Source organism: Ursus americanus, chromosome 23 (genome assembly GCF_024610735.1).
Source record: "Ursus americanus isolate L20-20 chromosome 23, mUrsAme1.1.p, whole genome shotgun sequence".
NCBI lineage: Eukaryota > Metazoa > Chordata > Mammalia > Carnivora > Ursidae > Ursus > Ursus americanus.
In genome coordinates this window covers 31,839,290-31,855,840 of record NC_142149.1, presented here as the reverse complement: position 1 = coordinate 31,855,840, position 16,551 = coordinate 31,839,290, and the positions used below count along the sequence as shown (strand labels likewise).

Sequence of the window (16,551 nt, the reverse complement as noted above, 5' to 3'; positions counted from 1 at the left end):
ACATGGTAAGTACTGCTTCACTTTATAAGAAACTGCTGAACTTTTCGAGAAGTGGCACTGCCATTTTACATTATCAACAGCAACATAGAGGGATTCTAGTTGCATCCTAGAAACACTTGCGTCAGCATTTTTTTATTTTAGCCATTCTAATAAGTGATACTGGTTCGCTGATATTTTGCTGAGGATTTGGGCATCTATATTCATGAGGGATATTGGTCTGTAGTTTAGTTTTTCTGTCTTCATCTGATTTGGTATCAGAGTAATGCTGACCTTTACGAATCTTTTCTTTCTGAAGAGAATGTATAGAATTGGTGTTATTTATTCTTTAAATATTTGGTAGCATTTACCAGTGAAACCATCTGGAAGAGATTTCTTTTTCCTAGGTGTGTGTTTTTGGTGTTGATCCTGCTCTGTATTCTCAGGTTCTTGGATCTACGGTTCGAGGCGTGTCATTAAATTTTCAGAAGTTCTCAGCCATCATTCACGTATTTCTTCTGCCTTATTCTTTCTCTTCCCCTCCAAGGATTCCAGTTACGCATATGTTAGACTGATATTGTCCCACAGCTCTTATATGTTCTGTTGAGTTTTGTCTTTGTTTTCCCTTCACTGTGTGTGTCTGCACGCGCACGTGTGCATGCACATGCCTTTTCCAATTAGGGTAATTTATGTTGATTTATCTTCGTTTACCGATTCTCTCCTTGGCAAAGTACAATCCACTGATGAGCCAGTCCAAAGCATTCATCATCTGTTATTTTTCATTTCTAGCATTTCTACTTATAGTTTCTCTTTGCTGAAATCACCCATAAGATCTTGCATACATTGTCCACCATTTCCATAACATATTAACCATAGTTATTTTAAATTCTCTGTCCCCATATTTTTGTCATAACAGAGTCTGGTTCTTTTTTGTAGTTTTTGTTTTTTTCCAGAGTTGTATATTTTTTCTTTGACTTATAGTTGATACACAACATAGTGATTCAACATCTATATACATTATGCTATGCTCCCAAGTGACAGCTACCATTTGTCCCCATAGAACACTATTATAGGAGCGCCTGGGTGGCACAGCGGTTAAGCGTCTGCCTTCGGCTCAGGGCGTGATCCCGGCGTTCTGGGATCGAGCCCCACATCGGGCTCTTCCGCTATGAGCCTGCTTCTTCCTCTCCCACTCCCCCTGCTTGTGCTCCCTCTCTCGCTGGCTGTCTCTATCTCTGTCGAATAAATAAATAAAATCTTTAAAAAAAAACCACACACACTATTACAGTACCACTGATGGTATTCCTTATGCTGCAGCTTTTATCCCTGTGACTTAATCATTCCATAATTGAAAGCCTGTATCTCCCACTCCCCTCCCCTCGGGCAACCATCAGTTCTGTATTTATGGGTCTGTTTCTACTTTTTGTTTTTTAGATTCCACATATAAATTATTTTTGGTTTCAGGTTTCACATTTAGGTATTTCATCCATTTTGAGTTTATTTTTGTGTATCATGTAAAGAGTGTGGTCCAGTTTTCCTACCACCATTTGTTGGAGAGACTGACTTTTCCTTCTTGTGTATTTTTGCCCTTTGTCATAGATTAACCTTGTGGGTTTTTGAACTCTTTCTGTTCCACTGATCACTAGGTCTGTTTTCGTGCCAGTACCGTACTGTTTCGATTACTACAGCTTTAGAGTATATCTTGAAATCTGGGACTGTGATATTTCCAGCTTTGTTGTCTCTCAAGATTGCTTTGGCCATTAAGTGTTGGAGTCTGGTTCTGATGATTTCCTCAGTCTTCAGAACACATTTTTTTTGTTTTCATATGGCTCTATATATTTTGTTGAAGTGACACATCTTGTGTAGGGTGGTAGATTGGTGAATTGTTTTTACACCTGCAAATGGGCAGGCCTTTCCTCCTGCTTAGACTTCCATTGCAGAGTCTGAATTAATCTAGATTAGGAGTTGTGCTTGGTTTGAGGGTCATCGTTGCTATAAGTAACCTTAGCACTAAGTAAATTATCTTCCCTTGAAATGAAAAGACAAATGACTCGTGGTTTTAAATTGCTGGGTTTTATTAAGGTATTGGCAAAATTTCAACATACATCTTACCTGAATGAACAGTTTTAATAAAATATGAAGGATCACTCATGATTACAACTGAACTCAAAAGTGAGCTGTAGAGCAGGTTTGTAAATTGGTAAATTTACTTGGTAAGAAATGATTCACTTCATTCGCTTCACTCCATAGAGAATTCTTTGCAGAGAAATGTCATGAACAAGGGAACAAAGCCTGTCTCTCACCGAAGAGCACCTAGAATAAGAGTTAACAATGATGTATCTGTGGATGATCTAATACATCAGAGTTTATTAGAGTAGTTCCTTTTCCAGAACAACTGCTATGTCAGTCTGGAGTTCCCGGTCTTATTTCCTTTTTTCTAATTAGTACAATAAATAGTCTTCAAAATAGAAGATAAAATGCTGCTAGATGAAGTAACAATTATTTTTCAACACAGTACCATTTGTCTGGAAAATAGTCATTTGTAATAATACTGGTGGTATCTTATTTCGAAAAAAAATTTTTTAAGCTATTCACAGAAGAGTGGGTAAAAGGTGAAAAAAGTATGTTCTTTTGCTAATTTATGACTCAAAGAAAAACTGTCCAAAATAATGATGTGACCAAAGCTATAGTATCCCCCTTTTATGGCCTTGCGTAGGCGAGAATGGTCATTGAATGAATAAATTATATTTAAACACTAAAATAATAACTTATAAATCACTTTCTCACAAAGCCTTGGCAAGCCATTGATGGGGAAGGAAGTACTTGAACCACAGCAGTTTTATCTGTAAACAAACACTGAACTTCTTTATGCATCATTTTCATCTGCCCGTCAGATGTTGCACTTCTTACTGGCACAGTGTTCCAACAATGGAGTATGGTTGTCGTGAAGATGCGGAGTGACACTATACCACCACGTTGACATTATACCACTATAAATGTGGTCAGAATCAGACTCAGTGTTGACATTGACATTGTTGACATTGTCCTTGGAAAAGGTGTTACTTTCAAGGATCCTCCTAGTTAACTTAAATGCAACAGAAACTTTAATCTTACTAATTCAAGGACAGTGGATGGCACTTCTAGGTAAAGAAAAGGTATATACATATGTGTTTCCACCATCCTCTTTAGCACAGATGTAAGTGGGATTAATTGCCCCGGTGTTTGGTGCTGTAATGTTGCTAAATCTCAGATCCCTCAAAAGTACACATCTAGAAAGTGAACAAAGGAAACCTTTAAGTTAGGGACTGATTCCCTTTGAAACTCACAGTGAATGTACAAGGAGTTTGTAATGACTTCATTTGGTAACTTGAAGTCTGTTTCCCTAACGAGTACTACACTTTCTTGTTTATATTTGTTTTACTATTTCCTATTCTAACAACACTTTTTAGCAGGCAAACAAATTGATGCAGATCATGTTAAATTGAAAAAGGGATACCATCACTCTTAAGGATTGAGTGTAGGATTTCCACCACCACTAAATTACACAATTAAAGTACAAAACACGTAATTCACAGACTATTACCTCAGCATTAACAGTTAATATATAGTATATGTACTTTTATACTGTCTAATATTTTTACAATCACCAGATACACCATCATTAAATACAAGTTACAGAATGTGTAGATACCATTGGTTAGAAGGGTACTTATTGCTTACATTAGCAAGCAGCAAATAAGGGCACAGGATTTGAACTGAAGGGAACTACTTTCTATCACCAGTGGCATTAAGATATAACACTGCATTTCACAAAGCACTGCTTTTTACCTAGTTTATAGAACCAAGAGCAGCATATATCATACCAATAACCACTACTTTGATATTCTAGAATTTTAAAGGACTTACCTTACAAATGGTACCTAAACTACTCTATAAATATGCATGTTGTGAACAAATGAATAGTTGCTATTTTTCACAATATTGGTTTATAAGTTGACCACACTAGAACTACTTTGCTTTATTTTCTAGAGGGCTATTGGTGTGAAAAATGGAATTAACACTGCTTATATAGTCAGATCTACAAAATTCAGACCCTTAAAGATGTGGTCTGTGTTCATCTGAGTTTCATCCAACCATTTTTCCCCACTGAAAAAACCTATCATTTGTATCTTTCACCTTCTTTATTCTGATCAAAAATAGTAGCAATGGACAACTACAGAAAATCTTTAAAAATTATTTTAATTTAGATAAGTGCTTTGGACTATAATGTGTACCAATATTCTGCTGCCTGTTTTCTTGTTTCCTTAGATAATTTGATTTGAAACTGACACTGCACCTGATGGGTTGTTAACAAGATCTAGGCTTCAGAAAATGACAGATATGAGTGAGATCCGTGTATGGGGGTCAAACATCAGGTTGGTGAAAAGATTCTGGTACTATAATTGGAGCCATGTTTACTCCCTCCTTCTCAGCCATATATCACAAGAATTGAGAAAAAGAATAAATGACTTCAAAATCAAGAGAAATACCGAAAATCTCTACTTATATCCAAATTCTTAAAAATAAAATCTACAGATTAACAATCTGATCATTGCCAGTGAAGTTTTTATCTATTTGCTATATAGTGATACTGGCACCCAGAATATGCTACGGTCTTTTGTTTTTAAAGTCTAGGAATTTGAGTTTCCATTATGGGTCTGGGGAACATTAACATTAATAATAATAAATTAACACATTAACAATTGTATTATTTTGTAAAAACAGAAGCAGTGGACATTTCTTGGCAAGAGCATTTGGTGCCCCCCAGTGGTGTAAGTGAGGGCGCCACTCCTATCTATTGGCATGGCTGGTCCGTAGCCGGCTGGTCCATAGCTGACTAGGGCAGGAAAGATCCGGTCATGTGGTGATATTCATGATTCTCAAGAGAATCAGAGGCTGCTTCACTGAATGAATCTGATTAGTAGTTTATTTGCTGTCTCTGGTTGAAGATACACTTCTAGCTTGAAACTACAGAAATGGCAAAAAGCAGACAACTTCAAGTTATCAGACAGAAGTAACTACTGAAATGAGAAAGACGTCCTCTCTGCAGTCTGCAGTGGCACATGGCAGGACTGTGGCACTTTCTCCTTTTATAACTGACTTGACCTCAGTCTCCGTTTACCTGCCTTCTCCTTTGCACTTGGCCTCTGGGCTCACTTTAGGCAGTACTTTCAACCTCTTTCACACCAGTTATTTCATTCCCTTGGGGGAAACAATTTTAGAGAAGTTAAAACCAGTATTTTTCATTCTCCGAAGCCACTTTTTATTTTGTAGTAGTATATGCCTTTGCTGTCTGTGAACTTAAGGGAGAAAAAAACAAATACTATTTGATTTTTCTTTTTTAAATGGCAACTTGATTCTAGTATATTTGTACCTAACATCATCTCCATTAAACCAGTTTTATTCCTGAGATGAAGGTACAGTGAGAAACATCATAGCATCATAGGTTAAAACCAGTTGACAGTGGTCTTCTAAAATGACAAATAATAAAAATCCCACCAAAAGCACCATAACAGGTTATGAAACTCCCAAATAGCTACACAGCCCTAGGAAGTACTTTTTAATTCAGAAAATTTTTATCATCTTTTATGTTACAGGAAAAAAAATCAGTAAATCTTTTTGATTATATACCACCTCACAAGTCAGAAAATATGACACTTTTATACTAGTTTTCTACTTTCATTGAAACCAATTAAAACCCATATGGCTTTTAGTCTTTTACCAACCGAAAAAAGAGGGGAGGGTTTCTCCTCATAGTCCCCAGTCTTTTGAGGAACATCCCCCAACTAAATCTGATTCTGCATTAAGTTTTCCATAGATATATTAGGCACATCAAACCAGATTTCACCTGCATTGAGATTTCAACACTAGATATCCCGACTAAAATAACTAACTCACAAGCTTCCACTAGTGATGTGAAGGGGTAGTAAAGTGGGGGTCGTATGTAGGTGTGGAGACACATCACAGGGACCAGTTGTATATAATTTTGCTAGTGAAACCGCCAATACTTTTTTAGATTGATTGAAAACACTACTTTGAGTTTCCTAGAGATCTATTTACATTTAAGAATTGAGCCATCCATGGTTTCATAATGAAGCACATATATTTCAGAAATGTCTATCTTGGTTCTACTCTGACAGTGGTGTTTTTATTGGGGGAGAGCCAGCTAGCCTACTTTAAGGAGGAAGTATTATATTTTATAGCTCCAGGGAAGACCTGGGTCTGGAATATCATCACTCTTCCTGAGCTTCCTCATCATGTTTGCACTATATCCTTTCCAAATATTTTGCCTCCACGGCAGAAAACTTCTGAACACCCTAGTTCTCTTCCCACTTCGAATAAGGGAGGACAGACTAGTGCCTATTTTGTAGGAAGGCTCTTGAGCAGACATAAATGAAGACAACTTTGGATTAAACCTGAATCCGTGCCGTCTCTTTGAATAACGATAGCGTAAATGAGACAATCTGGAAACTCTCTTTCCCAGGAATTTGAACTGTTCATCTTCCAACCTAGGACAGACAGGAGACAAGCTCTCCATTCTGTCTATCTGCTGCCCTGTTGAACCCAAATTAAAAGAGGGAAACTCTCCAGCACCACTCTGTTCAGGCAATGATGAGTGAACTGATTTTCTCTCCATTATTAGCTCATTAATGGGATTTGCTTTCTTTGGTGCACCAGGACCAAACATCTCAATTGGTGGCAAAAACTGGGCACTGTGAGGTTTGCTTGCTTCTATTTGTGTGAGATCTAGGTAGCCTGGGTCTTCCAGCACGTTGATTTGGGACCCTGGGCTCAGGCTAGTTCTATCAGTGAATGAATCCACGCGCCCATCATAGCCTAGATCGGCTGGTGCTGAGCACTGGTGCTGAGGCCAAGGGCGTTTGCACTCTCCATGATTCTCCTTATCATCCCCACCATCTTCTTGCCCTCCTTGAAAAGAGTTCTCTGTCCAATCTGATTCCTCACTAACATTTACAGCTTTGTTCATGTCCCTCAGGAATACCACAATAACAGTGATGTTATCACTTGACCCAGCATCACGAGCTGATGCAACTAATTTGTGGGCAACCATGCTACTGTCTCCATTATTCTCCTTCAGGTGGTCAGACACAACTTTCACTGCCTCGTCAGGGTTCACGGTGTCATAGAAGCCATCGCAGGCCAGAATGAGGTAGTCTTCGGTTCCATCCAAAACAGTAGAGGCAGAATCTGCGTCCCCACAGATATATGGCTTATGTTCAGCATCTCCTGTGGGAGTTAGAAAGCAGGTCAGATTTGGGTCTACCTTGCATGTAAGAATGTTTATGGCCAATTTACTGGATTGTGATCTGAATTTACTGGAAAGAATTTATAAACTAGTTACTGAGTTCTTTGTTAATCAGATGCTGCTCAGGCCTTACTCTCTGTTAAACACTTGCCATTCACTGGGCTTGATTTCTCACTAGCTTACGCTCTGAATCTTGTGCTTCTAGCTATGACTGAGGCTTAGCCGAGCATGGCAACAAATGTCCAGTCTAAGTTTGCTGCTGCATTAGAAAAATTCAGTGTTACATAGGAAAATTTTGTTGGTTAACAGATCTTTTTTTTTTCACTAGTAGTTCAGTTTGATTTACTTGAGATTTGAGAACAAGTCCGCATTGAAAAACAAACCAAAGTTGTGGTCATTCTCTTCATTAAATACTTAATTTTCTGTCCTTGTTTTCAAATTAATAGCTTTCTGCTGCTAGCACAGAGAAAGGTTTGAGTTACCAGGGATTTTAAAAAAATCAAGTCCAACTCCCCTCAAGCCAGGAAAAGACATCCCAGGATTCAGACAAGAGAACTAGAATGTAAGTCTCTTGGTTCCCAGTCCAGTTTGCTTTCTCCTTTTTAATGCTGCTTTACTTGTAATTTCTAGAGAACAACTGGAAAATGTATGACCACATTTCTCTCCTCTTCGGGGACTACCATATTCTTGCTGTCTTCATTTGTCTCTGATCAGAACCCCCCCACCCCCCACCGTCTTTATTGCTGTTGTTCATTCTCCACTTACTGTGAGAACCCCCAAGGCCCTGCTGGGTCATTATTTCTCCTTTGTTTAGTTCATCCACTTATAGAATGACATTTGAGCTGGGCCTTGAAGGATAAGTTAGTTATCACCAGGCAGAGATGGGCCTTCGGTTGAAGGAATAGCATAAGCAAAGACACAGAGGCAACTGTTAAGGAGTGACGTGTAGCTATATATGGGGTGCTTGGAGTGGAGACAGAAACCTAGCCTAGTGTGGGCCCGAGGTCTCCAGTCTATCACCAGACTATGGAGAAAATTAATCATCTGCAATGCATTCTGGATCTTTCAGATCTGGAGTACTTCTAGAACCATTAACTCTACATTCGTTGTTTTCCTCTGGGTACTTGGAGAGAATCTAACCAAAGGGTCCCTAGCCTATTAAGTAACCATGTAGCTTATTAGTACAAGGGATACTTGTTTACTACTTCTTTACATAGAAAACAGTATTCAGCAGTAATTCCTAGATTAGGGTACCATAATTGGGAAACAGTAGTTAAAATTTATAAAATGTTTTATCACTTCTAAAGTAATGGCATATAGCTTAGTGGTTAAGGATGCCAGCCCTGGAGTCAGACTGCTTGGAACTAAATCCTAGATTTGTTACTTCCACACCCTCATCAGTTACCGTCCTCTCTACAGTACTAAAACAGCTTTTGACTAGGGGATGATAAAATGAAGATAATTATAAGTTATCTGGTTCTGTCATCACTGTTTCTGGTATCTGTTCTAGGTTCTCTCCTACCCAAATAAGATTCTCTCCAACATTTCCCATCCCTGTTTAATCTTCAGATAGGCCCAGAAAACTCAATAGGCACCCTAGAGATAAGTGCTAGAACCAGTGTGGGCCACGTGCCCTATCCAGCAGGTTTCATGATGGGACACCCTGAACAACAGACAGTAGGTAAGAAACTAGTCTTTTTCATACAGTTGCCAGAACCATCTTCCCTCAAACATGGCTTTGATTCCATCAGTTTCATACTTTGATGCCTCCTGGTAGCCTGTGAGAGCTAATCAAAACTTCCAATCATGAGATTCAGGGTTCTCCACCAATCAATCCACTTTACTAAATTTCCCCATCCCCTACTCCACCTGACTATTATTATCATCATTATTAGTTTCTGAATTCCAGCTCTAAAAATAAATGTGATCTGAGTCATACTGTTCCCAAAAATCTTGTTTTAGTGCTTCAATTACAAGGCTGCTGCAACTGTTAGTTTGGAACAGAACATACAAATACTTGCACAGGGAAAGTGCTGCCAGAGTGCTGGCTCTTCACCTGCTCTACCGTTGGATGTCAGACTCATGACATCTCGCCCCCAAATTTGGTCGGAGGGCATGATTATCCATTTCATGGTAGAAATGGCAACATCCTTTCATCTTCAGCCTCCTCTCTCCATATGCTAGGAAACGTATCATGCCTCTCTGTCAACCTTGGATCATAAATCTGAAGGGCTCATGAGGAGAAACAGTTGAAAAGCTCTCCGTTTTGAAAGCTTTAAGTGTCGCTTATTTTCTAAGTAGAGTTGAACTCTGCTCAGGAGTCCTTTTTCTTGTCCCTGTTTAGTCCCCGATTTTATTCTCACATTCTTCACCTCTTTCAATTAAGCTACTGGATTTTGGTAGATGGCATAATTTCCCACTTCAAAGAAAATTAAGTTTATCAGGCCTGAATTCCCTCAATTCCTACCCCCCACCCTTTTGTTTTAATCGAGACAGATTCACCACATCAGCTACCGTTGTGTCAAAAGAAGAGGTCTCCACTTCCTTCTCAAAGCTGACCTGTGCTCTGGGACCTGACTCTCTAGGACTCTGGCTTCTGTTGCTCTCATCTTCAATTTCTCTTCAACTTGCTCTCATCTTTTATCCTACAAACATACTCTGATCTAAACTCCTTATCCTAAAAACAAAAATAATAAACGTGACCCTTTCCCAAATCAGCTTTTCCCTCAGGCCACCACACTATTTCCTTTACCACTAAATTGCCCAAGAAACTAAACCTATACAAGTTCTTTTGTGTTGTTGCTCATTTTCTGTCACCTGATTTTCTAGGTTTTTTCCACCTACTAATCCAAAACATTTCTCTCGTATATTACCAATTAGTTCCTATTTTTCAAAATTCTGTGTCTTTTTTTTTTAACCTATGTCTCACTTGACCTCTACAGCACTTGACCCTGTGACCACTCACTCCTAGAAACCCTCTCCTAGTATCTGTGATAGCCCACTTGTATATCTCTGATCCCTTCTTGATTTTCTTCACTGGCTCCTTCACGTAATAATAGCACTAATCATTTTGTGCTAAAACTGCCAGGCAGGGCTCTAAGTATGGTGCATGTATTATACCATTGAATACAAAAACTCCACGAGCCATTTAATGTTACTATTCCTACATTACCAAGGAACAGAGAGACACAAAGAAATTAATTTCCCAAGGCCCACAGCTTGTAAAGTGACAGCCAAGATACAAACCTGGAGAGCATGACTTCATTGTGTATTTCTACCTGAAGTAATAAGTCTCATCCTTGGTCTCTCATCACACTACATATTCTTCCTAGGCAATGCCGTCCAAGCCTATAATTTCAACTAACATATATAATATCACTTCATAGACTGCTATATTATTGCCAAAATGGGATGAGTTCCCACATCTCTTATCTGCAACTCAGAATTCTGCTCAGCTCCAGATCTGTATTTCCAGTGCATATGAATTCTCTCTTAAAATATCACACAGGTATCTAAAATATAAAATATGGCCAAAATGAACTCATTATCTGCCCTCCTCCTCACCCCACAGACTGCTGCTACTTTTTTACAAATGCTTTATCATCTTCTCGGTCACACAAGTCAAAAACCTGGAAATCAACTTTCTCTGCCCCCACAAACTGTCACTTCTGTTTGATCAACTTATACGTCCTCTGTATCCCTTTTGAGCTGCCCTCATCTCTCTAACAAGCTGTATCAATAGCCCCTGAATGATTTCATCTAGGCTTTCTACTCTGTCTTCCGTATGGTCATCACAAATACCTTATTAGTCTAATCATGTGGCCTCTCTGCTTATTTGCCTGGTAGAGTCTAGACTACTTAGCCTGGCATATGAGCCCCTTCACGTTCTGGCGCCAGCACTTACTCTGCATCACTCCTAGCCTCTTGTACATTCTGCTGTTCCTAAAACATGGCATACCCTTTCAGATGCCCCTGTACTTGGACTCCCCTCCCCCTGGAATTTCCTCCCCTACACACTCTCCTCCACATCCAGCCTAAAAGTCACTTTCTCTATCGAGTCTGCCGCCTTCTCTCTGAGACCGTCTCTTATTCAATGACATTCTCCCCTTGCTTTTAGTTTCCCCTTGTGTTATATTTTTAGAAGCAAGAAAAGGCAAGTATTCTCTAGTAAAGTTGGTTCTATGACAAGCATTAAAGCTACCTTCGACACTCTGACAAAGACCCTAAGATCAAAAGGAATTTTCAGAAATAATTCTACATGGGGGTGTGTTTCAGAAATGAGAAATTTCCCCTCTGGGGTCTTATTCCAGAGTTCCTAATAACTCTCTCAGTCTGAGATAAAAACTAACCCTCATTTTTTCAGAAGCACTTGCAGGATCTTTCAGCATTCGCTTTCTCTCGCAGCCTTCTGCTGCTCACATTTGGGCCACTTCACAGCTTGCCAGCACCTTCCCAGAGAGTGGGAGGAACGCCTATCACTGGTGAAACTGAATCAATCCTTCGAGATTTTGTTAATGTTCTGGAATATTTTGGTAACGATAAGCAAAATTGGGGGGGATTACATGTGAATTCCATTTATCTATATTATCCCTATGTCAGACTACTTCATTTAATTTCTTTAGGAGGCGGGAATGAAGAACTGTAGTATGCGTGCATATCACCCATAAAGGCGCACACACACTGATTTATTCTTTTTAAAAAAACAGAAAATGAAGCTAAGCCACAAAGCCTAAAATATAATAAACCCAGGCGCCAAAGTGAAACAAAAATAGAAACAGGACTATCTTTGAACTTACACCCTTGCATTTCGTCCATTAAGCTCAGCTGTTTACTCTCTAAGTTTTAGATGGTTTCATTGACTTCCCCTTCTCCCTTCCCAGGGAGACAGGTTCTTTGAAACCCTAGCGTTATCTGGCAAATCACTATATTCCACATTAAAGAAATTGTTTCATCTAAAAAGTACAATGTTTATGTCATTTTATAATTAAATGAAAACAAAGATATAAGCAAGGAAAAACATAGGGAGAAGAGCCTTCCATTCTCTTGAAAATACTGAGTTCAGCTAAATGTGATCCAAAATGGAATGAAATGAGGATCACTGTAGTTTTAAGCAGATTTGTGTCCCAAAGAGTAAAGACTTCCATTAAAAAAAAAAAAAAAAAAAAGAACTAATAAGTTCTGCATTTCTTGATATAGTTCCTTTCAATAATGGAATATAAGTATATGAATGAATAGGTTAATTAAATAAAAGAGGCATTATCTAATTGTTACTTTAAACAATAAGAAGCACTCTGATAATATAAATTACCATCTCAGTTTCCCTTATTGTAGCAGAATTAATATGAGACAATGATCTAGAAAAGGACAGTTTGGAGAAACAAAAAGGAATTGGTTTGTCCTACCAATAGCTCTGGAGACCGACAGACTTCCATTCACCCTCCAGGCACCAAACCAGACCACACAACCTCCAAGAGCCTCAATTCGCTGCTTTTCATCCTAAACAGCAATGCAATAGAAAGAAGCAAATAATTGGATTCAGGATTTACTTATCTACCTTAACAGTAAACAACAGATACAAAACTCATCAGCTTCCAGGAAAGTGTCTCTTTATTACTCCTCTGTAAGGTGGGCATGGTTGTTCAGATACTGGTGGTAATTGCAATAAGCAGCTAGAAACCTGCTGCTGTGGCATGTGCCCTCCCAGAACAGAGCACACTTACCTCCCTGTCCGGTTTGTGTGGCTTCATTAGCTCAACAGCTTGGCCTTTTCTCACAAGCATGACCTGGGAGTCCCCCACCCAGGCCACATGGAGCATGTTCCCTCTGATGAAAGTCACCACACCTGTGGTCCCACATCTCAAACTCTGAAAGTAATTACATAAAACTAGAGTCAGTAAAAATAAAGAGACTTCAAATTCTCATTGAAAAGCAATTCATAGTTTTGTTTTTTTAAGATTTTATTTATTTATTTGACAGACAGCCAGCAAGAGAGGGAGCACAAGCAGGGGGAGTGGGAGAGGAAGAAGCAGGCTCCCAGCAGAGGAGCCCAATGTGGGGCTCGATCCCAGAATGCTGGGATCACGCCCTGAGCCGAAGGCAGACGCTTAACAACTGAGCCACCCAGGCGCCCCGAAAAGCAATTTATAGTTAACACAAAATTTTAGTTGGGGGCTAGACTCTTAATAACTTGATTTCACAACAAACAGCAATTCCTATTTCTCTACATTTTTATGTGTACGTATGTATGCGCGGGTGCCCACACAGACCCATGTCATCTACGGTATGCAAGGCAGGGATGAGGAGTCATTTCATTTTATGTACTGTAAAAAAAACTATGGCAGGTTCTGTGACCTTTCCAAGGGCAGGTAACTCATTAGCACACAAAACAACTGAAGTTCTTTTTCCTCCCAGTCCAGTGCTCAATCCACTACAGCAACCCTTAAAGATTTCCATGTTCTGGTCTCTGTTTTGTTACTGACCTACACTCTGTACAGGGGGAGGGTCCTAGCTTTACAAAGATTCTGATTGGTACACAGCAAATGCTCCCATACTCTGAATATTAAGGTAGGAGCCAAGAGATAATATATATTTCCTGGCATGCTAAGTTGCTTATACTTAAAAAAAACCAGAAACACAATAATTTTAGGGGCCTCTGCTTTTGGAACTCCATAGAGAACAGCCTGGCACTGCACTGCAATAGCTCAGTTAGCAGTGTACTTAATGCCCCAATACTACTACACTAAAATGACATCTCCATTTGACATGAGTCACCACCAAATAAGCATGACTTTCTGTTACCAAGGACTTGGCCTAAATTAGAACCAATGCGTCAAGGATGGTAAAAGGCCCCTTGTAGCCAATGAGAAAAACAACTTCTCATTTTCCCTATATAGGGAAAGTTTGTTATAAATCCTCACCCACCAATAAAATGTCTTCCCACACAGAATGTTGAAAAACTCAGCCCCCTGGAACACATGATAAAGACACTTGAGTGCATATGCCCTGGAGAGAACAGGAGGCAGGGCTGCTTCGCAACAGGAATAGCTACTTTCTTCCCAGCAGTTAGCAGCACATGGGAGCACAAGAAGGAGAAAAGTAACTGCTGAGACAAACCTAAATTATTCAAAAGAACTATTGGCAAGACTGAGACACTAGGATCATTGGCAAAGCAAACGAGGTGAACGTGGTCAGAGGAAAAAAAGCCATAATATTGAGGACACAGAGGGAAAAAGGATAGAACAGAAGAGGAAGACAAAGTGATTGTCTTAGCTTCAAGTTGGTGGTTACAGATCACCTCTCAGGGGCCAGGTCTTGTCCTCAGTCAAATGACAACAGCCAGTAGCTCCAAGGTAGGCAGAGCAGAGCAGTGCCAGCCCTCAAGACTCTGGGAGGGTCTGAGGTCAACAACTGTTGTTTTCTAGCCCCACCTCTATATGTAGACCCTAGTGGTCACTGTTGTTGGATTTGCATATTAATGTAAACATGGAGTACGGGTCGGGAAATACAGAACAGTTTCCTTAATACCAAATAGTTCCGTTATTGTTTCATTGATTCCAAGCACCACTACTGCTATGTAGCATAATAATGAAATCAAAGAAATGGATTAAATGATGACCCTGCTCCTTCCAAGTCCATTAAACAGTTAATGTTTAATCCACAGGGCAGGAGTCTTATTTTTTATATGTATAATTCTGTAATTACTTTGAAAAATTAAAATGATTATCTTGTATTGGCCCCCAGTTAGAAATGAATATAGAGTACTTACTGTAGTTAATCATTTACCAATGCCCAGAATGATAATTAAATTAAAATTTTTACTTTCAGATCTTAATATAGAGCCCCTGTCATTCATTCAGAGTAAAAATCTTAGGTCTGATTAACCTTAAGAAATGAGGACATGAGCTCTGACTTTTCTTCCTGTTAAGAAAAAATCAGTTCAAGAATCATCTAAGGATTCGCGCTCTCCAAGCAAATTTTCCCTGAAGAGATACACAGTAAAATGCTGCCAGCCCGTTTAGAACCAAGCGTATGGGAGTCATCCAGCTTCTGTTTCCTTTTTAGTCCATTGTTTTAATCACCGTATCCAGATTTTGTCAGCAAAAGTCTGCTAGAGAGATGGTCCTGGTGTGAAGCTGACAGGCGCTGGTAAATGAGAAAGCGAAAACTCACCTGCCAAATCCAGCAACGGATGGGCTTTCTAGAAAATTATAACTTAGGAGTTTCTCTACAGCACATCATATCATCCCACTAAAACCCGGAAGAGGGAACGAGAACTACAACAGAATCCAATATTTGTGGGTCAAGAATACAGCTTGAAAGAACTTTAAATAATGCCTGCCCCAAAAGAGAAAACCCAAAATAGCCCCTGGATCACGGACCAAGTTGAGCTAGCTAGAGCATCCGTGGATGGAGTTTATGAGAAAATGGCTCACCTCCCTGGCTGCTTTCTGCACAAACCGCTCGTCAGTGACCCGGAAGGCCCGGCACAGGGCCTCAGCAGGATCATGGGGGAACATCTCCTGGCGTACTAAATTAACGTGCAGGTGGATGGAGGCATAGATGGCAGCATCCACTCCCCCATGGCCATCAAACACTGCAAAGTAGGCTTGTTCTTCCTGGTCCTGTCAATAGAGAAACAAACGTTAAGGAATGAGGTACAGCATGACTGGAATGAACCAATCCAGCGTACCGATGCCCATTCTCCTCCTCTGCTGCACTTGTCACCTGGACAGTGACACTAAATGTTTCTCTTTTTCAACACGCCTGACGGACTGCTGAAACACCTGCAGTCCTGGGGCATCTGTGTCTACACACACAACACTGGAACACACCATGGCCAATTAGCTCAGCGAGAGTTGTCTTGTACCATGGAAACCACCCACGTGCAGTTGCTTCAAAACTGCTGTTACAAGTTGTGGGAAGGGGGAGGAAAGAAAAGTATGAGGAGGAATTGAGCAAAAGCTGTTCTGGATTGAGTAGTTTTTTCAAAATGAAAGTATTCTAATAAAATTAGAAACTGAGAACAATGGGAAATAATTGGCCTTCAGCACAAGACCAATTATGTTAGGTTGTTTAAAATACAGAGATAATGGAAGCATACACATACTTCTAAACTGTAATATCTTCTTCATAAATCATAGTCGCATTGAATACTCACCATAAATAACAGAGTCTCTAAACCAGTTAGCCAAACTTAAAGCGCATCAGAGATGTCCAAATGCCCTGTAACCATTTTGCCTCGTCCCCAAACCAAGATTTAGCGTCACACG

At 39.7% G+C, this 16,551-nt stretch overlaps 2 protein-coding genes across 2 annotated transcripts in view; one reads left to right on the top strand and one right to left on the bottom strand.

Moving 5' to 3' along the window:
* The window catches only part of TRIM37 (tripartite motif containing 37), a 135,759-nt gene extending 131,200 nt beyond the window's left edge, over nt 1-4,559 (top strand). Inside the window, exon 25 of the mRNA XM_045773543.2 lies at nt 4,285-4,559. Coding sequence (XP_045629499.1) covers nt 4,285-4,288 — 4 coding nt within the window. The 3' untranslated portion in view covers nt 4,289-4,559. The remainder of the gene's footprint in view (nt 1-4,284) is intronic.
* PPM1E (protein phosphatase, Mg2+/Mn2+ dependent 1E) overlaps nt 2,034-16,551 on the bottom strand; it is a 191,602-nt gene continuing 177,084 nt past the window's right edge. Inside the window, exons 4-7 of the mRNA XM_045773545.2 lie at nt 15,715-15,903; nt 13,003-13,146; nt 12,685-12,778; nt 2,034-7,263 (exon numbers count right to left, since the gene is read on the bottom strand). Of these exons, the coding sequence (XP_045629501.2) occupies nt 6,206-7,263; nt 12,685-12,778; nt 13,003-13,146; nt 15,715-15,903 (1,485 nt within the window). The 3' untranslated portion in view covers nt 2,034-6,205. The remainder of the gene's footprint in view (nt 7,264-12,684; nt 12,779-13,002; nt 13,147-15,714; nt 15,904-16,551) is intronic.